The sequence below is a fragment of the Dipodomys spectabilis genome, unplaced genomic scaffold (genome assembly GCF_019054845.1).
Source record: "Dipodomys spectabilis isolate Male_0828 unplaced genomic scaffold, ASM1905484v1 ptg000137l, whole genome shotgun sequence".
Taxonomy (NCBI): Eukaryota; Metazoa; Chordata; class Mammalia; order Rodentia; family Heteromyidae; genus Dipodomys; species Dipodomys spectabilis.
The window spans coordinates 10707070-10730283 of NW_024870814.1; the positions used below are offsets into that span (position 1 = coordinate 10707070).

General features: G+C 39.9%; 2 pseudogenes and 2 gene segments (V, D, J or C); all 4 read right to left on the reverse strand.

Annotated features, from left to right (window-relative positions):
- Nucleotides 1–2118: 2118 nt before the first annotated feature.
- Nucleotides 2119–2946, reverse strand: LOC122116806. The segment is given in 2 exon segments: nt 2119–2468; nt 2858–2946. Coding segments are annotated over 2 exon segments (399 nt in total).
- Nucleotides 2947–13091: 10145 nt separating this feature from the next.
- LOC122116807 lies at nt 13092–15875 on the reverse strand (annotated as a pseudogene).
- Nucleotides 15876–17739: 1864 nt separating this feature from the next.
- LOC122116808 lies at nt 17740–18370 on the reverse strand. The segment is given in 2 exon segments: nt 17740–18026; nt 18149–18370. Coding segments are annotated over 2 exon segments (336 nt in total).
- A 3651-nt stretch (nt 18371–22021) lies between these two features.
- On the reverse strand, nt 22022–22884 carry LOC122116644 (annotated as a pseudogene).
- Nucleotides 22885–23214: the final 330 nt, after the last annotated feature.

The following is a 23214-nucleotide window of genomic DNA, read 5'->3' on the forward strand; positions in this document are numbered from 1 at the left end:
CTATGCCTCCATCAGAAAGAATGACATTGCCCCATTTGTTAGGAAATGAAAAGACTTGGAAAAAATTATATTAAGTGAAGTAAGCCAGGTCCAAAGAAACATAGGTCCCAAGGTTTCCCTTATTTGCGATAACTAGTTTTTACTGTATTTGATGTCGGTATAATTTATGGAAGGGAAGGAAAAAAAACCAAAATGTTTAAATAAGGATACAGGTCGACCCATTGTAACAATGAGATATAGAAGACACTATATTGAAAAATGAACTTTACAAATTACAGGTTGAAGGTGGTAGTGTAGTTGTGGAGGTGGGAGGGAAGGGATGGTAGGGGAAAAAAGGAGGAGGCAACAATGCTTGATAAGAAACGTACTCATTACCTTGCTCATGTAACTGTAGCCCCTCTGTACAGTATTTTCACAATAAAAAACTAATTTAAAAATATTCAAACACCATTTTATAATGACATCAAAATGTTATAACTGAATTAAAGATCATATAGAATGAACTCCAAAAAATACAATTAAAAAGGCACAGAGATGAAAGCAAGAGATGAGAAATCTTTATCTTCAGATAGGACAGCTAATGATTGCATTAATCTTTTAGACTAACAACTTCCTAAAGAATATTCTGCAATGGCAACGTCTGAGCAGTGATATCTGGCAGTCTCTAGTCACATATGCTCATTGAGCACTTGAAATGGAATGGATGAAACAGAAGTGTTTAGTTTATAATCTAACTAAAATGTAAATTTAAATAGCCGTATGTGGCTCGCATTTACTCTATCCGGGGGCACATGTTAGCAGTTACATCATCAGTAACACCACAGCACAGCCAGGCTAGTGATTGCTAGCACAGAGTTTGAATCATAGAGTGAAGCACCTTCACTTCCAGATTCTCCTGGTGAAGGTGATATTGTCAGACCCATAGCCATGCAACTGTGAGTGGACATGGTTCAGAAGATGGATAGTTGGTAATTTATAGCTTAAATTGTGCACTTTTATGTTTGAAACACTTTTAGTAATTTTGGTTTTAAGTTTTGTTAAATTCATTGGACATATTGGTGTTGGCAATTCTCATAATCTGAGAAAATTTTCAGCTCATATTCGATTTTAATATTTATTTCAGGAATAAAAGTGCTTATGATTTTGATTTGTATGCCAAAAAGTATTCATATATATATTTTGAAGCAAGCCAAAAGGTTTTTGGTATTTTTCAGTATCATCTGACTATAGTTATGACAGAATCTTTCCCAGAGCTCAAGTTTTCCTCCTTCTAAATACTTCCTCAGTCTCACAGATACTTACTTTCCATGTCCATCCTGGTGGCCACACCTGTACAATGACATGTGCACACAAACACTTGGGAAGCAGGGGACACCAGAGCTTACCTCCCTACACCTGTCCCTCCTCATCTCCCTTTGTTCTTACATGGATGCAGAGCATCATCAGTTGTGAGTGCTGAGCAGAGAATCTCACTTTATGAGGGGAAGTGAAGAGGCTTGATAATTCAAGATAAGGTTATGCTGATGGCTCACATCTATAATCCTAGCTATTCAGGAAGCTAAGATCTAAGGATAACGGTTTGAATCTAGTGTGGACAGCAAAAGCTAAGAGACTCTTATGTCCAACTGATCAGCAAAAGTCTGAAAGGAATGGAGCTATGGCTCTAGTAGTAGAGCATCTGTGAAAAAGCTAGAAACAGCTTCTAGGCCCTAAGCTCAAGCCCTAGTACTTGTGCTTTTTGTGCATTTCACTCACCATTTCGAGAAGCAGATCTCCCAGAACTACTTTTCCTTCCATGGGTTCCTGATGAGTTATTTCATTTTGGGATTTGTATAGTCATTGAAAGAACAGATGTAATATTTTTTAAGTCAATAATCAGATTCCTGAAAAGAGGCAAGGACTGGGGAAACACTAGGGCCATAATTGGGTCAGGTGAGAGGATCAAGAAAAGTTTCCTATCTCTTCCATCTCTGAGGTCAGAGCATCACAAGGTGATGACTCCTACACTGGTACGATATCTTCTGTCAGGTCCTCCAAACTCAAACTACTGCTTCAGTTCAGAGAATGTGTTATGCTGCTCCCCAGACAAGCTTTGAAATAGGACAGCTGGGCCAAGCCCTACAGAGATGTTTTTGTTAAGGACTGTATCACTGTGGGAGGAGTATCTATATCTTGCATGCAGTAATAAATCCCAATATCTTCAGCCTCCACCCTGCTGATTTGCAGTGTGAAATCTGTGCCTGACCCACTGCCACTGAATCTTTCTGGGACCCCAGATGCTCGGTTGGAAGCCCAATAGATCAGAAGTTTTGGAGACTGGCCAGGCTTCTGCAAGTACCAATACAGAAGGCTATCTCCATCGCTGTCTATGAGGCTCTGACTAGACCTGCAGGAGAGGGAGACAGTCTCTCCCAGGGTGACAGGCTGGGAGAGTGGAGTCTGAGTCATTACAATATCGCCACTGGATCCTGAAATTAAAATAAATGAAAAGTACAAGGTTATATGTGGTATGTATTTTTTTTCTGTGGTTATATATTAATTCCCAATCATTTTCATGGTTTTTCCTTCTGTCCTAAAACATTCAATATTTCAAAATTTATACAAATATTAAAAAGCATAAATGAGGTTCTATATCTCATGTAGGCTACCCACTGCACAGATGTCATAGTTGTCACCAAAGCTCAGGACCTGTTTCCATCTAGAATGTTCATCACTCTCATATAATTAACTTCACCTGCCCCATTCTAGAGGACAAGTTCTGTGCATCTAAACCATGAACAGAATATAAACAAGAAGCAGTGGCCCTGAGGGCTCACCCTCAACCCCCTTTTCCATCCTCATCTCCCTCTGCCCTTACCAGTGATCCAGAACATTAGAAGACCCAGAACACAAGAACAGAGCCTCATTTTAGCTGGGAATCCAGGAGATTTGATCAGTCAAGTCAAGGTCAAGATGAGCCTTTATGTCAAACTAGAGCTGGAAAGTCCTCCTCAGGGAACACTATGCAAATCAGCAGGTGGGTGCAGCAGTGTGAGAAGAACAAAGCAGAGGGCAAGAGCATCTTTCTGGTGAAGAAAGTGACTTAAATTTCTTCTGTGTTTGACGAAAAGACCCACAACTACCAGGCTGGCTCCAGCAGTGGGTAGAAGGACCCCTCTGCCCTGATGCCTGGATCTGCAGGGAGGATGTGGTGTACTTGACCCTGTCAACCTAAAACACTAGGGGCCCAATTCAATTGAAATGTGTGTCCAGGAGAGTGTTGGTGAAGGGTCAATTTTTTTATTTTTTGGGTCCGGTCGTGGGGCCTGAACTCGGCCTGGGCGCTGTCCCTCAGCTCTTCAGCTCTAGGCTAGTGCTCTACCACTTGAGCCATAGCACCACTTCCATCTTTTTTCTTTTTGCTTATGTGGTGCTGAGGAATCGAACCCAGGGCCTCAGGCATGCAAGGCAAGCGCTCTACCACTGAGCCACCTTCCCAGCCCCTATGAAGGGTCAATTTGATTGGCCCTCTTCTAGTTATTCTAGAGAAAGATACTGTACACAGACTTCAACTGTCATCATTTCTCAAGAATTCTACCCAGGGCTGGGAAGGTGGCTCAGTGGTAGAGCATTGCTTTGCACGCAAGAAGCCTGAGTTTGATTCCTCAGTACCACATAAGCAGAAAAAAAAAAGCCAGAAGTGGCACCGTGGCTCAAGGGGTAGAGTGCTAGCCTTGAGCTGAAGAGCTGAGGGACAGTGCACAGGGCCAGAGTTCAGGCCCCACGACCAGACAAATAAAATGAAATAAAAGAGTTCTACCCAGTACCACTGTGGTTTGAACTAGTTAAGGAAATCAAATTCCTACTTCAGTTAATCTGACATCACTGAAACAAGGTTAACTTTTGATGATCAAGTTATCAACAACTGTTAGAGATGTTCTTCATAAGCCAGACACTGGTGGCTCATGTCTGTAATCCTAGCTACTCCGGAGGCTGTGTTCTGAGGATATGGTTCAAAGCCAGTCCAGGCTGAAAATTCCCTTTGTGACTCTTATCTCCAATTAATCATTCAGAAATTGGATGTGGTGCTGTGGCTGAAAGGGGTATAGTGTTAGCCTTGGCCAAAAGATCTCAGGATCAGTGCCCAGGTCCTGAGTTCAATCGCTACAAGTGATAAACAAAATAAGGTTCTTTATATAGGGCCTAATAAATTGAGTTCCTTATGATCACTTGTGTCAAAACAAAGTAACTCAGAGGATAAAATTCTCCTTACAAAAGGTAAACTAATAACATTTCTAAATGAAAGAGAAAAATGGCAGAAAAAAACTGAATTTTACATAGTCATTTTCATAATCAGTAAATATGGGATGACACTTCTTCAGCATAACTCTTCAGACTAACAGCAGCATTCTTAATATTGCTCTCTCTCTTCTATAAGAAAAAATGAACAAGAACGCCAGTTACATTCAGTTAGGTAGTCACACTATTACAACATCTATTTTTTAATCTTTCTACAGAGTCTGCTCCTGGAAAAGTTATTAACTCTGTATTAGACCCTCCTTTTCCTGCCTGCATTCCATGTGGGCAGCCACAGCCAGGATTCCACACCTCATAGCAGGACCCAGCAAGAGCTGTTTTCATGTCTCAGTATAACAAACACTCAAGATTAAGTCTTCTCTTAAGCTTCATCACGATCTACTAAGAAACTGAATGCTGGTTCAGAGTTGTACAGAGGAATTTATATTCCACTTACACCATCCAGAGCCTGAAGTACATACATATCAGTTTCTGTTTGCCACTGTTTGTGACATTTTCTTATGGGTTACACAAAAATTTCTTCTATTAAAATTTATTATAGGAATTTTTATTGTGATTAAGTGATTACATAAATTTCACAAATTTCACAGGTTTGTGATACTTATAGTTAAAAACACATTCTAACTTTGTGGGGTAAATTATATTTATCATCATTTATAAAGTCTGTGAATTCTATGAGCTTTGACAATACACTTATTTCTTCCACATGGGGTTATATATACATTTCTTTCCTTTTGTTTAGTGTCAGCTGTTCCCTCTTCCCTGCTCATTCCCTCCCTACCATTGCTGCCATTGAGTTGCTTAGTTCGTTTGATCAATGTCCAGTGTAGCTGATAGGTCCCACTGTTGTATGTTTTCCCCTATTTCCCTCTGTTTCTTTGTCCTCTTCCTAGTTTCCCTCTAATGTGCACATATATACCATATATATGATATATGTTATTTTTTAATAAGTTTTTTATTGTGAAAATACCGTACAGAGGGGTTACAATTACATGATCAAGCTAATCAGTACATTTCTTATCAAGCATTGTTGCCTCCTCCTTTGTTTCCCCTTCACATCCCTTCTCATTTCCCACCCCCTATCTCCCCATCCCCTCCAACCTCACTTACCCACCCCAGCACCAATGCTATAAGGTTCATTGTTCAAAATAATGTCTTGTACATCTGATTCTTGCAATGCGTCCACCTGTATCCCTATTTGAACAATTTGTTTTTCCCTTCCCCTCCCCAAATTATATCAACATCAAATACAGTAAAAACAGGGGTTATGCCATGTGGAAGGGACATATAAAGCAACAAAGAAATCTTGTAAATATATTATTTGCAAATTATTTCATTTATTCCTTTGCTGCTTGCTTGTGCAAAGAGAATGAGCAAACTCTTAGAGACACAAAACTGGAAGAAAGTTCCAAACTGAAATAAAATATCAGTCACATGGAAGGACAGATTAATAACACAGGTAATTTCCCAATAGGTTGTAACTTCAATCCTGTACATGAGTTTTTAATGATATAACTCAAAAGAAATACTGAAATCTTACCCTGTGATTTTCCCCCCGGCAAAGATGTGCAACCCTAAGAAGACTCATATAGAACTACCTTTTTGTGTATTTTTATACTTTGTGTGTGTGTGCGTGTGTGTATGTTTGTGTGTGTATCTTGGGACTTGAACTCAGGGTTTGGTCCATGGCCCTGAGCTTTTGTACTCAAGGTCAGCACTCTTCCACCTGAGCCACATCTCCATTTCTGTCCTTTTGTTGGCTAACTGGAGGAAAGAGTCTCTTGTACTTTTCTTTCCTGGGCTGGCTTTGAACTGGTAGGATCAGCAGATCTCAACCTTCTATGTAGGTAGGTTTTCAGGGATGAGCCAAATGCACTGGCCTCTTGAAGATACCTAAGCCTTGTAGAACACCGGGATTTTAATTAATACCTCTCAAAACAGGACAAAGTATAGCTTCAGGAACCACAGTCCCTTGCCACACAACCGGACATGGAAGGGTTTCATTCTCAGGATTGGAACATTGTGAAGTTGCTGATCAGTCCTGCTGAACATTTGCCCTCAACTACATATCAGGTGATGGTCTGCTCTTCTTAGATGTGGTGCTGTAGTAGAGGCTCTGAAGTGGTCATTGTTCTTGGCAAATTGGATACAGAGAAGCACCAGAAAATATAAAAAGATAATAAGTTTAAATGTTGCCATGGATTGAAGAAAAATGATTGATAAAAATCTCTCAAGTGACTAGGGATAGAAAAAAATTACCTCAGCCCAATAAAAGATATAGGTGGCAAAACTATTGTCAACATCATACTAAACGGGGAAAACTGAAATTATGAAATTATTTCCTCAAAAGTAAGAATATATAAGCATAGCCAAGGAGATGAAGCATTTCTACAATGAAAACTATTATAATAAAAATAAATAAGTGAAATGCACAAATATATACATACATACTTCTTTTTTATTTTGCCTAGATAGACTTCTCTTTGCAATGGGAATCTAAAGTAATGGCACAACCCTGACTCCCCAGAGTGTGTAGATATGCCATTTACAGGTCAGGAGAGGCATTATAAAGTCTGTGCTGAGGGCCATGTAGAGAAAAGAATGTTAGGATAAAAAGGATCTTTTCGGCCCTTTCCAGGAGAAAAAAATACATTTACGTCTACAAACAATGCCAGTAATGCATCCATTTAGTTGAGGTTTTTCTGATTCTGATGCAAAACTAAGCGGGCTTACACCTTCCAATGCTAGGAAACATTCTTGAATTCAAGCTCACTGAGAATGGAACCTGAGTCCTGCTTCCTCACCATGGTTGGAGCAGCAGGAAGAAGAGAAGCAAGGCTGCAACTATATGTCCAAACTACATGTCAATTCCTAAGGCTGACCCTGCACAGGGAGAGCTGGTTTGGTGACTTAGTTTCCCTGCACTGCCACGGAGAACACAAATATCTTTGGCTGGCAGACAAATTTATGGAGTAGTATTAAAACCAAAGTTCTAGAAGCCGGGAAGTCTAGAGTATCATCTGTTTTAGGCTCTCTTCCTGACTGTTCACTTTCTTGTAATGTCCTCACAAGGACTTTGACACCTGTGACAGAGACAGAGACAGAGCCATCCATTGCCACATCTCAAGACACTGGAACTACAGTACTTGCTACAGTCTCAGGGACCTCACATCAACTCACTCACTGCTACAGACTTCTCCAAGGACACATATCTCAGGGGACATTAATCAATCCTTAAAAAGTGACCTTTGCTGATAAATGAGGAAGAAAATAGAGGCAAAGCCAAGCTTCCAGTCTGTAAATTCCAAAAACACAAGGCTTTCCCCCACAATTCAGCCTGCTGACAGCTCCTTCTGAGTGTCCCTGGACCTAGTCAAATATCCAAGCCTGGAGACTCCTTGTTGATGATAAAACACTCACTCTTGGTGTCCCTAGATTACTAAACTAGATTGTCTCTTTTTATATATGTTGTGTGGTTTCCCTAACATCTAGTGGTATTATTCTAACATTACATTTTCTAAAACCAGGATTCTTTTTTTTATTAATTTTTTATTTTACTTTATTGTAACGATGCTGTACAAAGGGTTACATTTACATGAGTAAGGTAATGAGTACATTTCTTGTCAAGCATTGTTACTCCCTCCTTTGTTGTTCTCCCACTATCTCTTCCCTCCCTTACCTCCTTCACATCTCCCGCCCAAAGTTGTAAAGTTCATTTCCAATATAGAGTCTTGTGGGTATCATCGTTGCAATGGATCATCCTGTGTCTTTTTTCAGCGTTTTGTTATTCCCTTTCCCCTCCCCAAATTAGAAAAATGTATATACAAGATTCTATACAAAATTCAGTGTACCAAAATCAGTATAGTGAAAACAGGGAATACACCATAAGGGGAAGAACCTACAAAAGAAAAACAAAAAGATCACATAGTACATTAAAAAGCAACAACAAAGAAGGGCCTCTTGTGTCCATATCTTAGGATTCAGGTTTCCCTCATTTGCAATAATTAGTATACATCAAGGATAATTTTATCAGAAAATCAGAAAAGATCAAAAACAATGTACATATGACCACCTAAGATGATGCTAAGCTAAATGAACCCCAGGTTTATTTTTTCAGGAAGAGTTATAAACTACATTTTTAGATGACTTTTTTAACTTTTCTATGATTAAATTCAGATATGATGGTAATTATATGCATGTATCTGTCTGTCTGTATCTGAATATGTGTGTATGTGTGTGTGTTTGTGTGTGTGTGTGTCAGTGGTTTGCCAGTGATAGGTTGAAGAATTAGAGCTAGTGAGTCCACACAGGTTAAGATAGCCAAACAAGAGGCAAAAGCTGCACAGAGATCCCAAATCTCTCCATGCCAAATCCTGGTATTTTACTAAATATGAATCACTGACTGCATGTGGAGTGTTGAAGTGGTGAAGAAAAAATTATCACTATTTGTTGCATGACATGGTACAGGTGGGGAGAACCAATGGCTCACCTTGTGCTTGTGTGGCTTAAGTACTGATGGCTTGCAAGGTAGCTATTGTTGGCTTCCTGGACTCTGTCTGCTTGGAAAGTATTGTAATTAGAAGAAAAGGAGGCTGTTGCTCTCTCTGTGGATTTGTCACTATTCTTAATCACAGTTGTCAAGGGTGCTCAGCAAAAGATGATTTATCTCAGGATATGGATTTGTTCACGAACTATTGAGAAGTCTTAAGGCAGAAGTTCTGGAACCCTTTCCAAGAGTGGAGTTGAAGATGGAGCCAATAGAATTAATCCTGTCTACTGGGACTCTATATTCAGTTATCACTTGCAGAGAAGAGCTGTCCCTTTCCTCCTGCTCTGAGATTATAGCACCCAATCATGAGTGCTCAGAATCCACCTCCTGGCCTGCAGCTTTCTTGTGCTGTTTACATCCACATCTCACACTCATGAGAATAAATCCAATCCATGAGTTCATGGATTAGATTCATGTTTAATGACTTTGCTTCACTAATACATACATTCCCACATTGAAACTCTGAGTTAAAAAAAATCTACCTCAACATATTATTACCACTACAAATAATAGCCATTTCCCTCAATTCAGTGCTGGGGACCCCAAATGCTTCTGGTGCCTAATCCATTTTCCATCATTGGTCAGAATGTAACAAGAACCTAAGTTATGAAGATGTGTTACTTAGATTTCCCTTGTTGTGGCTAAGACCTCAGTAAAAGCAATATAAAGGGCAGAGTACTTGATTGCAACTCTTAGGTCATAAAGTCTAGTCTACCATGTGGACAGAGTTTGGTGAAGCTCACAACATGGCACCCAAGAAACAGAGGAAATGTTCTACTTGGTGGCTTCATCTTTCTTCCCCTTTTATTTTATGAGACATCAGCCTTTTGGAAAGGGTGCTTTTAGTTTTGTTTAGGAGACACAGACAAGGCCATGTTCCCCCTATCTGTACTGCCTTGACAACCATAACTATAGGAGATTACCCAAATGCCTAGGTTTCTTTTGAGATAGCTTCTTAATAACAATTGGCCTCAACTAGAATCCACTTCTTTACTTCTCCCATTTTGGGGGATTTTATGCAATATTTTGAATAACATTTAATCTTGATATATCTTTAAATTTCTAAATATCATTATTATTTTGAGGCCTGAGATAATATAATTGATATATATTTTTGTTTGTGTCTAAATAATTATGCCAAGTGAAGATCTCCTTAGCAAAAATCGACTTCTCCTAAAGCCTAATTATCAAACCTTGTATGGATCCTTGTTACCTGCTTAAAGTACAGATTGCTATGCACTAGGTATGGGTGTGTTCATAAATTTTGTGTGTGTTCTTGGGGTGAGCCAAAGCTAACTCCATTTTTAATATGTCAGGAGTTCCCTCCAACCCCTGAGAATCAAAATAGTGGTTTCTCACAAGCCCCCAGGGTCAGGAAATATGCTGTTTGTTGGAACCCCAGGAAATGTGGAAACTGTTTGGAAAGCCCTTGTGATTGTTGTGATCAGGTTGTGTGATGTGTAGCCCTGTTTGGTTATCAATAGCCCAGACAGGATCTCAATAGTCCAGACATGATCTGCAGCCCTGTTTGGTTATCAATAGTAAAACAGCCCAGCCACCTTTGCCCTTCCAGGTAGGAACAGCCTTATCTCTGTGCCCACAAGTGAGAATATATGTCTGCTTTGTGTGGGAACCCTCAAATTTGTGTGCCAATTCAAACCAGAATGATAGGTTAGTTCAAACAGATACTACCAGACAGACTGTAACCCCATTGGCCACTGACATAAATAAGCAGTCTTTTTGTGTGTGCTACAATCTCGTTGGCCACCCATGTGTGGCCAGACTTGACCACATGGATTTTGCCTTTAAAAACCCTAGCATGTGGGACATTTGGTGTGGCAGTTTCAGCTCCGGAGTCTGTGATGCATCCCTGGCTGGTCAGCTATCCAGTTCCCCAATTAAGTCATCTTTTTACAAGAGGCTGTCTCTGAGTGGTGGACTCTTCCCCATAACATGTGTAAAACATGACAGGGACAAAAAAAAAAGGGAGAGATTTCAGTTCACCATCCTTGACTTCCTTGGCCTGTGGTGAGGCCCAAGATCAGGTTGTGGGACCATCTAGCAGAGGCTACTCAATTCACGGCACATTAGAATCCAAAGGAAAAATAAAAAAAACAAAAAACCATAGGAAGTGGTAAGGGCAAGATATAGCCCCAAGGACTTGCCCACAGGTGATGCATTTACTCCAACTAAGCCCCACCCCATGCTTCCCATAATACCACCCTATTGTTAACCCATCAAGGGGTGAATAAACACACAAATCCAAGAGTGTGAAGTAAACTGAGAGGAATAAGCTACACCCAGAGAGACCAGGTCTCTGCTAGTTTTCAACAGAACACTGAACATGAATAAGTAGAAAACATGAATTTTTCTGAAGAACATAAAACTGATTCACTGAAGGAAACTTGTCCTTTTTCCCTCTATTTGTACCATGTGACTGTGCAGGTGGAGGAATTAGTGTCTCCCCTGTTCTTGTTTGACTTCAGTGTGAAGGCCTGGAAGGTTGTTCATATTGGCCTCCTCTAACAAATCTAGTGTCAAAATATGATAATTAGCAACAACAAAGAAACTTTGTTGATACTATCTGGTGGACTAGTCATTATTTTGGTTTCAAATATTAAGTCTAAGAAGCAGAAAATATTACATTCAGGAATACTGAATTACAAACTATTGGGAATCAGAAAATGTTACATTCTGGAATACTGAAATACAAACTATTGGGAATCCTCAAGCAACAAACTCCTAGCAGTCTCAATAATGCCACTGCTGATAGAGCCTCTGGAGAGTCCCTCATATCTGTGGCTCAACTTTCAAGGTATGACCCACAAAGAAGACAGCTCCTCCTGTCACTCTAGCCACAGGAGGCTCACAGCCCTGCCTACAGGAACCAGAGGCCTGGCCTCGTGGCTTGCAGCAATGCTTGTGTTGACTATATTCCCATGTTGGTCACATGAGGATTTGTCTGCTTTGTGGACACAGGGGCTGTTTCTCCCCCAATTCACATTTGCATTCTGACACCATATTGCAATCTCACTTCTTTTTCTCACAGAGATACTGCACACCTTTTTTTTTTTTTTTTTTTTTTTTACAAAGGAAAGAAATGTATCTCAATTGAAAAGGAAACCAAATTTACTCAGCACCTCCCTCATCAAAATTGGGAATGTACCTATGGTCCCTAAAGGACTAAAAATTTAGTTTTAATATACTTCTGTGTAGTTACTTTTAGTGTTATGCTCACCTTTGTTCCTTAGCTCCACCCAGAACTGGGCCCTACTCCCATCCTAGAGTTCTCTCCATACTTTGTCTCCTCCCTCTCTCTGCCCAGACCCACCTGAACTCCCATTTACCTCACTTCCTATCCCTCATACCCTCTTGCTATCTGGATGGTGATGGAGGCCATGTGTTACCATTTGGGGGTTATACAGCTTCTCTAATAAACCTTATAATATTCTTTCTCCTGTGCTCGCCTGCCTCTGCCTGGTCCCATGGATGCATGTGTCTGATCCTCTTACAGTTACATTGATGGGCTGACAGCCCAGTTCGGGAACATGATCACAAGCCTTATTACTAAAACAACCATGCTGGTACTTGAAAATCAATGGTCTATCCCACAGCTCTGAACCCAGCTGGAGGATGTATTGCATCCAGGTTGACAAAGCATGTGAGAAAAATTCACACACTTCCAAAATTGTTTCTGTCCATCAAGTGATGGAGATTTTCTGTCTTAGAGACACTAAAAGATATACAACACTTCAGACCCATAAAACTGTCAATAGAATCCAGCCACAGATACAAGACAGAATACAAGACAGATACAAGGGCTCAGTCTCAGACTTCTGTGACCTCTGAACACTATTACATGACTTCATCATACTCTACTCTCTCAAGTAGAGCCAGATCCCCAGAACACACAAGGCCAGAGACCAGTGTGCAGAGTCCAGTACTGTATCAGCCCAAGCTTGATTCAATGAGGAACCAGTGAGAGAACTTTGTGAAGGTCTTGCTATTTATGCAGGGTTTGGGGACAAACAGAGAAGATGCTAGACAAAGTACAACTGGGCTTCCAGCTTCTGAACAGAAAACATAACATAGACTGTATGTATGGGCCAGAACCATGTGCATGATGGAAGTTTTATAAGTTTCCTTATGAAGGGAATAAAATCATAAAAGATACTTGATGCTTATATCACTGATTGTCTATAATACTACTTAAGAGACACATATTTTTTTCAATAGATACCTCATTGTTTACCTAAAGTCTCCTGGTCTTTATCCTTTCATGATTTTCTCCTGCTCTTTGTAGTTTCCAAGTCATCCAATTATCATATGCTCTTCATGTCCACCCAGTCATATTGATCACAATATCTTCCTACTCAGCTCATTCAGACAATCTTCTCTGCGGGTTCCCAGACCAGCAACACATGAGGGCTGCTCACCCAGCCAGAGGAGAGGTTCTAGTTCAGGGATGTATCACTGTGGGAGGATTATGTGTAGCTTGAAAGCAGTAATACACCCCAGCATCCTCAGTTTCCACACTGCTACATTTCAATGTGCAATCTGTGCCTGACCCACTGCCACTGAATCTTTCTGAGATCCCAGATTCTCAGTTGGAAACCTCATAGATCAGGAGTTGTGGAGACTGCCCTCGCTTCTGCAGGAACCATTTCAAATATGTGTTTCCATTGCTATATAGAAAGTTCTGAATATACCTGCAAGAGATGGAGGCCGGCTCTCCTAGGGTGACAGGCAGGGGGAGTGGAGTCTGGGTCATCACAACATCTCCATTTGATCCTGAAATTAGAATAAGATAGAAGTTCAAGGTTATACACAAACGTACAGAGACATGCTTTTTATTTTTATTTTGATGTATTACCTATTATTAATATTACTTGGTTTGGCTTATAATATAAAAACTTTTTGCATCTAAAATTGTGAGTTAAACAAAACTCTTTATTCAGAGCTTATGAAAATAAACTTGTTTTACGAATGAACTAATACAGATTATGTGTGAGGGGGAGAGAGAGAAATGGGGTATTTGAGTAGAAATGCTCTTAAATGATTTAATTAAGAAGGAAAAGGCATCTCCCTAACTTCCATGCTCATTAAAGTGAAAAAATAGAGATAATTTTAAGCATAAATAGGGCTCTAGGCATAATTCATTATTCTCACCAAACACAGGTTTTTCACTCCTTCTGCAGACCTAAATCTCACTTACTCCATCATGATTAACAAGACCTGCACATCTAACACATGTATAGGGAACAACTGGAATCTCAGATCTCACCCTGCCACCCCATTCTCATTTCTCATCCTCCTTTGCTGTTACCAGGGATCCAGAGCATTAACAGCCACAGTAGCTGAGACAAGGACTTCATTTTTAGGACTGAAATGAGGAGTTTTGACAGGTCAAGGCAAGTTCTGATCTGAGCCTTTATCTCAGACTTAGAAAGGAAGGTCCTCCTTAGGGAGCAATATGCAAATAGCCAGGTTGGGGTAACAGTGTGAGAAGAGTCACAGGGAAGTAAGGCCTGCTCTTCTGAGCAAAGTAGCAGCAGATCTGTTCTATATTTGGTGACAACCAATAAAATCCATGATGCCTTTAGCATGGAAAGAAGGACTCCACTGATAATATCTGGAATTGAGGGAAAAACAAGATGCACATCACCTCACCACCCTAAAACAGCATCAGAGACCCAATGATATGCAGCTTTATGTCCAGGAGAGACTCTAGGAAAGGAATGGACATTGTGCCTGGGTCCTCCATTCCTCCCTCATCTAGTCTAGAGGAAGACACAGTGTCAAGCATCAGCAGCACTGATTCTCAAAACAGTTCACCAATAAAAGCACAGAGTTGAGCTAGATGAAGAGGCATACCATAGTTACCAGTTTATCTCTTAGGGATGCTTGCATCTCTATTTGCCAGGATTTTCATATTAAGATAGAGGGTATAGAATTGACAAGGATAACAAAATTTTCTCTTGCAGGTTGTAAGTACCCTAATGGTCTTTTAACGTAATGAGAAAAATTATTACACTTGAAAGTATGAATTCAATGTAACAGTTTTTTAAATTCACTAAATATCTTGTCATTCTTCCACAATGTATTTGTACAGCAAATTAATCAAAGGATTTCTTAAAGTTTCCTCTGGAGAGTACAGGAAGGGTAAAAGGATCAAAATATGGTGTACTTATCAATTGACATACTGAGGTGAGACCATTTTGTGTAACTACTTGAAATGATATATATATATATATATATATATATATATATATATAATTTTGATTATCTTAAATTAACATAAAATCTACAAATATCTCCAGTCCTAATCTAATTTAACTAGTCTCTGTTTATTTGTCTCAGAGATTTTAGTCTCTACTTCACCTGAGGGAAGGAAGAGTACATGCAGGGTGTTTGTACTGCTGCCCCAATGGATGAACCTGACCAGTGAAATAGGTGACTTGTGGGAAGTGATTATATTATGGGATTGGAGATTATACCCACTGCTCATCAGAGGGTTAAAGATACTCTCATGCAGTGAGGCAGTTCTCATAATAGTCACCTGCTATCAAATGAAGAAAACCATAGGCTTGGCCAGCTCAAATTACAACTGGTTCTCTATTAACACAACATATTGTACCACATGCAAGAGAGTCTTCAGAGTAAAGACAGATGAAGATGCAGCATCAGGGACATTCTTCATCTAAAACTATGACTTAAACAAACTCTTCTTTATTCAGAGTTTAGGTCAGCTACTTTGTTAAAGAAAAGGACTGACAATGGTGTGTCATATTTGTGTGTATACTCACACATGTGTGTGTGAGAGAGATAGAGAGAGAGAGAGAAATTTGATTTAAATAGAAGTGCTCATAATAGGCTAATTGAGGAGTACAAAGCATTTCTCTACCTGTGATACTTTTCTTCTTCTAAATACAACTTCTTAATCCTTACCGAGATTACTTGTTAACTTGCTGAAATGCAGATTCACATTCAGTAGATGTGAAGTGGATTTGTAATATTGTATTGGTAACATGCTCTGGGAGATGCTATTGATGATCCTGAATTCTGGACACCTTCTGAGTAGGAAAGAAAATACTAGTACATACATGTTTAGTTGTGTTTGCTTCCTTTTTGTCAAGAAATATTTCTATTTGAGAATGGTCACTTACATATTTCATGAAAATATCTCATTTTCCATGAACTGAGACTTCCTGAAACTCTTGCTATAGTTACAAGTTGCTAATAGGAAGAGTCATGTGTGTATCTGGTATGGGGTAATGCCCTCCGGGATATATTCTGAGAGTTGGGCGGTGACTTCACTGGATCATCAACTATGGGCTCCCATCACCACAGTCTCTTCAGGAAATACATTTCCCAGCACTGCTCTCCCTGTCTGCTTTACTGTTTATATTCTGAATGAGATGGGACATTTTCTAATCACATATAAGATTGGAAGGTGGTGGAAGTGGCGCTGTAGCTCAAGTGGTAGAGCGCTTGCCTTGAACTGAAGAGCTGAGAGACAGCGCCCAGGCTCAGAGTTCAAGCCCCACGACCAACCAAAAAAAAAAGATTGGAAAGTGGAAGGGACTCAATCCTATCAATCCACAATATGCAAGGAACTTGGACAGAGGTGAGAGTGTGGACAAGTGAGAACTCTATACATATACCTCTCATGTCCTAAATTCTATTTTTAATATCTATAAGGAGTTGTATAAAATGATTTCCATTAAACATATGAGGTTATAAATGCAATTCTTCTTTACCTATCAGCCTTTCATCATTCTGAACCATCCCTCCCAATCCAGCTCCTCCCTTCCATATACATTTCCATGTGTAAGAATGCATGTTAATTACTAAATGTGAACTTATGACTCTCAGTATGTCTGTAGGATATATGGAAGTCACTTCTGATTACTCTGATAAATATAGATATAATATGGGTCACTATGTAACTGTATCTAGTGCATGACTCCACAAGTGTCTTAAATGTATTTTATTTATTCACATATATTTATTTCCATGCTTCAGTTTGGATTTATGTGAACTAGGCCAGAAGCCAAGGGTGCTTTTGTTATCTGCTCTCTGAATAACACTTCTAAGATCAAGCACCAGAAAAAAAAAACATGTTCAAACCTTCCAAAACCTGATACAAAGTATTAGTTAATTTTTTCTTGATATTTCCTGAAGTTATTTAAAAACTTATTTTTCCACTCTACTTTCGAAAGTTTAGAATAATTATATGATACTCAGTATCAAATCAAATTTTCTGAGAACTAGATTAAAATGTTGTATGTTTTGACATGAGAGTTGAAATTATTTAAAAAAATACATTTGCTGGAAATAAAATTCCCTGACAGGAAGTTGATAAATGTTGAAGGTACTCAACTCATTTGTTTATTACATTATTTAGCATCCCCAAACATCATATTGTACTTCAAATAAAATTATTCCATGGAAATCCAAAATTGAATTAAAAAATTTTTAACGACTATTATTTTTTTTTAAAAAAAAGTAGTTTTCAAAATGCTTTTCACAAGGTATTTTTCCTTGCCTTTAAAAACCTGACATATATAGAATGGCTTCGTTATTGACTGACTGCAGAATTTTAGGACAGAGTGGACCATACATGAGTACAGAGCAGTGTTCTTTGTAAGTCACAGAAGAGGCAGTGTCAGGTGTGTGCTGCTTGGGATGAGCAGGAGGACAGACAGTTAAGGTATGCAATTGACTCCAGAACCTATCTCCCAATGCTTTCCAGTCACCTTAAAAATGGTGCTGCATCTGTGATGTACTGTCAGCAGTTGGAAGCACCAGGGTTAGCATCTGGGGCAGCCCAGGCTCTCACTTCTGCTCCCCTGGGAGGTTTTTGTTATGACTGTTGTCACAGGGGTAGGTAACTAATTACCCTGCTGAGAGTAGTAAGTGGCAAAATCTTCAGGCTGCAGGCTGCTGATGCTGAGAGTGAACTCTGTGCCAGATCCACTTCCAGTGAACCTCCATGGTACCCCAGATTGCCAAGTAGGTGCAAAATACATCAGGAGCTTTGGAGCTTTCCCTGCTCTCTGCTGGTAAGAATGTAAATAATTGCTAATGATCTGACTGGCTTTGCAAGTGATGGTGCTTCTCTCTCCCAGAGATGTAGACAGGGATGGTGACTGGGTCAACTGGACATCACAACGAGCACCTGACATTGGAAACATTAAAACAATTAGTCATTGAATTAATGATATTATCCAAGTAGTTCCATGAAGCCTCAAGCTGCTCTGTTAATATGAGAAGTGTAATCTCCACATTATTCTTCCTTACCTGGGAGCCAGAGCATCAGGAGCCCCAGGAGCTGAGCAGGGCCCTTCATGTCCAGGCTGTTTGTTGAGTGGAACCTTCTCCTGCATAGGGTGTGAGCAGCCTCTGAAGAAGTTTGCAGGGCAGTGGGCTGTGCTCAGGGCACATGAAAGTCACCAGGGTTGGAAAGATTTAAAAGACATGGCTAAATGTGTAGCTTGGTGATCTTCATGAATTTCTGAGCTAGCTGTCTCCAAATCTCTCAGGTAACATTCCTGTCTCCTATCAATAGCCCAAAAAAAAACCCCTTAAAGATAAGATGTTCCCTAAACCAAGAACTCATATCTACTTCAGTTTCTTCTGCTTCATAAACCTTCATGTTCTTATGCTATTGTCTCTCCCAGTTCAGAATAACATATTTTAGTAACTAGGCTAGAACTTGTGGTCCCAGCAGGTTCAGATTTGATGAAAGGAAACACAGTAAAGGGTGAGCAAGGCAATGAAGCCACAAGGAATGGAGAAGACATCCTTAGCATGGGAAGCAAGGAAAAACTGCCACAGACAGTGAAGGCAGAACGCAGTGAGGAAGGCTCCCACATCAGGATTAGCATGTGGAGACACTGTCCATCCTAGTGCAGGATGTCACATCTGGGGAGCCACTAGCAGGGCATTGCCATGACAGTGAATCAGCCTCTCATCATTGTGAGTCCAAGCAGCTGTTGCAGGCACACAAAATAACACTGCTCCTCAAAGTCAGAAGCTCACACACAGGGAAAGTCCCTGCCAAAGTCAGAGTTCTCTTCATCATCCTTCACTAAATGAACTGCATGTGGATCTGGATATGAGAGATTCTCGAACTTCGACCCCAGTTATGATGTATCTGAGGCCTGAAATATGATACTTCTGAAGCCAAAGGAAGTTATGATGAAACTGTAAAAGTCATGCCTTTCTATTTATCTGCATTTAATTAGAGGAACTTTGAAGGTGGACCTGTCTTTTGATAAACATCCACTCCTGGTGCACACAATGTCCTGACACCTTGGTTTTAGACCAAGACATTTTAGGAATGGCTATGTTTCAGGAGGAAAGAAGAGTGGATATGAGAGTGGAGATCAACCACTTCACAATTTGTGTAATAAGGGTGGGGGGATGTTGGGATGGATGGGAAGGGATGGGAAGGGGAAGCAAAGGAGGAGGCTAAAATGCTTGATAAGAAATGTACTCATTATCTTGCCCATGTTATTGTAACCCCTCTCTACAGTATTTTCACAATAAAAAATTAAATTAAATTAAAAAAAAACAATTTGTTTAATAAGACTGTTATGCCCTGCATCTCAGGTAGAAATCATAAACATAAAGTTCTCTTATGTAGAGGATACTAAAGCTACTAGCACATGTTTTTAATACAGCATTATTTACCCTACCTAAGATACAGAACCAACCCAGATGCCCCTCAGGAGATGAATGGATCAAGAAAATGTGGTATATATACAAAATAGAATTTTATGCCTCTACCAGAAATAATGTTATTGCCCCATTTGTTAGTAAATGGAAAGACTTAGAAAAACATATATTAAGTGAAGTAAGCCAGGCCCAAAGAAACATAATTCCCATGGGTTCCCTTATTTGCAATAACTTGTATATATCTGAGACAAGCAGAAAAGGTCAGGGAAATGAACCCCATGACAGGGACACAGGTGTTTTTTTTTCTTCCTTGCAATGGTTTCTAAAGTATTTAACAGGTACCATGTAATTTTCTTGTAGGTTTGTATGACCCTCTCCATGGTATAACCCCTGTTTTGACTGTATTTGATGTTGGTATAATTTGGGGAGCGAAAGGGTAAAAACAAAGTGTTCAAATTTGGATACAGGTTAACCCATGAGATGTACATGACACCATGTCCAAAAATGAACTTTATAATTTAGGCGTGGGGTGAGGGAGGAGAGAGGGAAATGTAGTTGTGGAGATGGAAGGGCAGGGATGGTAGGGGAAAACAAAGGAGGTGGCAACAATGCTTGATAAGAAATTTACTCACTACCTTGCTCATATGATTGTAAAACCTCTGTACAGTATTTTTCACAATAAAAAAACTTATTTTAACAAAAGATCTGTTGTGTGCATAGAGTAAGAAGCTGATCTGCACACAGGGATCTCAGGGTCACTGTGTCACTGATGTCTCACAGGCTAGCTGCCATGTAAACGAGGGCACAGTGTTTTGTGTTTATTCGTTTTCCTAAAATGCTTTCAAAGCTCTGTTTTAAAGTAGGATTCTTATTTAAGATGTAAGGTGTAACATTGATAGATAGTGACATCCTATGAAATACACATATAAGCTATTTGAGATGAAAGGACTGTTTCTACCACAGACACTGCCTATGTGTAATCCTAGTCACTCAGAGAGACACAGGAAGGAATATGGAGAGTTTCAGGTCAATCAGGACACACATAAGCCCTGTCTCACTTGACATCCCCTTGCTTCATGGAGTGCTGTTGGCAGGAGCAGAGAGGGAGCATTGGCAGAAATAGCATTTGTTCAATAGTATTGTCTGCCCCTGGCACTAAAACCAACTCTCTGTGTGGTTTGTGGTTCTTTGAGATATTCAAATACTTCCCTAGTAAAGCTCATGATATAGTCAGTGGATAATTTTATAAATGTTTTCTGTCTGTTTGGGACTCAGTAAGTATAGAACTTCTCCCAGCACAGCTGTGGCTATGAGGCTATTTCATGTTTTACCACCAGGGGAAGTTGAGATATTTTACATCTATCAGTGACAGAGGGATTAGGAGAACTTAAATGTAATAGAGAAACTGGTAAGGATGGTCCTTTCCTAAGATGATGCTTGTGCTGATGGAAATAGCAGGGGTCTACTTTGGATGTCTGAGTGGTCTGTGCATATTCTGAGAGAAAATCCAATACATACTCAAGTCTCAGGGGAAGCCTTTGCTCATTGTGGCGCTTGTTTGCCAGTTAATGGTAGATTTTTGGAAGGGAAGAGCATAATCTTCTAACCTCTAAGAGTCAGGTGAGAGAAGGCCTCCATAAGAGGAGGACCAGAGGAAACAAACATGGAACATAGCATTATGCAGTGTCACACTTCAATTTGTAGCTTTGTTAAATAAAAATGAGCCTGTGCCAAGGAGACCTTTGTTTTCACTGTATTTGATGTTGGTATGATTTGGGGAGGAGAAGGAATAAACAAATTGTTTAAATAGGGATATGGGTGGACCAATTGCAAAAATGAGATGTACAAAACGTTATGTCGAAAAATAAACTTTACAACAGTTGTGGGGTTGGGGAGATGGGAGGGCAGGGATGGTAAGGGGAAACAAAGGTGGAGGCAACAATGCTTGATAAGAAATGTACTCAATACCTTGCTCATGTAATTGTAAGCCCTATGTATGGTATTTTCACAATTAAAAATGATAATAATGGGACTTTCAGAATAATGAGTTGATTAAACAAAAACTTTTAATGTCTGAGACATATAATTAATTTTCTTTGTATTTAACCAACATATTCTATTTATTTGGTGATATTCAGTAACATTCCTATTTCAAAAATCCATCTCACTTTTAAGCCTAGCTTTGTGACTCATTCTTCAATTGCTAGCTACTACTGCTTCTTGAGTCATTCTGCATGGAATTTGACTCTGTAATTCTCTCCAAACTATAGAAATGGCATGCTGCTGGTAGATGATTTTGTCTTTGTCTTTCACATTTGGTAATAAGTGATAAATTGACTTCTGCAGTAACATTATAAATTCTGGTTCTGGGAGTCCTAGAAGCTGAAGTAATCTAAGATCCCACTTGGACAAGCTCTCTAGTATGACATCTTCTGTCAAGTCCTCCAAACTCAGATTACTGTTTAAGTTCAGAGAATGTGCTATGCTGCTCTCCAGACAAGCTTTGAAATAGGCCAGCTGGGCCAAGCCCTACAGAGATGTTTTTGTTAAGGATTGTATCAATGTGGGAGGAGTATCTATACCTTGCATGCAGTAATAAACTCCAATATCTTCAGCCTCCACCCTGCTGATTTGCAGTGTGAAATCTGTGCCTGACCCACTGCCACTGAATCTGTCTGGGACCCCAGATTCTCAGTTGGTAGCCCAATAAATCAATTGCTGTGGTGACTGGCCAGGCTTCTGAAGGAACCAATACAGAAGGCTATCTCCATCGCTATCCATGAGGCTCTGACTTGACCTACAGGAGAGGGAGACCATCTCTCCCAGGGTGACAGCCAGGGAGAGTGGAGTCTGAGTCATTATAATATCGCCATTGGACCCTGAAATTAATATAAATGAAAAGTACAAGGTTATATGTGGTATATAATTTTTTCTGTGGTTATATATTAATTCCCAATCCTTTTCAAGTTTTCCCTTCTATCCTAAAACCATTCAATGTTTCAAAATATATACAAATATTTAAAAGCATAAATAAGGTTCTAGATCTCATGTATACTACCCACTGCACAGTTGTCATAGTTGTCACCAAAGCTCAGGACCTGGTTCCATCTAGAATGTCCATCATTCTCATATAATTAACTTCACCTGCTTCATTCTAGAGGACAAGTTCTGTGCATCTAACCCAAGAACAGAATACAAGCAAGAAGCAGTGGCCCTGAGGGTTCACCCTCAACCCCCTTTTCCATCCTCATCTCCCTCTGCCCTTACCAGTGATCCAGAGCATTAGGAGACCCAGAACACAAGAACAGAGCCTCATTTTAGCTGGGAATCCAGGAGATTTCATCAGTGAAGTCAAGGTCAAGATGAGCCTTTATGTCAAACTAGGGCTGGACAGTCTTCCTTGGGGAGCACTATGCAAATCAGCAGGTGGGTGCAGCAGTGTGAGAAGAACAAAGTCGAGGGCAAGGGCATCTCTCTGGTGAAGAAAGTGACTTAAATTTCTTCTGTGTTTGGAGAAAAGACCCACAGATACCAGGCTGGCCCCAGCAGTGGGTAGAAGGACACCTCTCCCCTGATGCCTGCATCTGCAGGAAGGATGTGGTGTACTTGACTCTGCAACTTGAAACACTAGAGGCCCAATTCAATTGAAATGTGTGTCCAGGGGAGTCTTGCTGAAGGGTTAATTT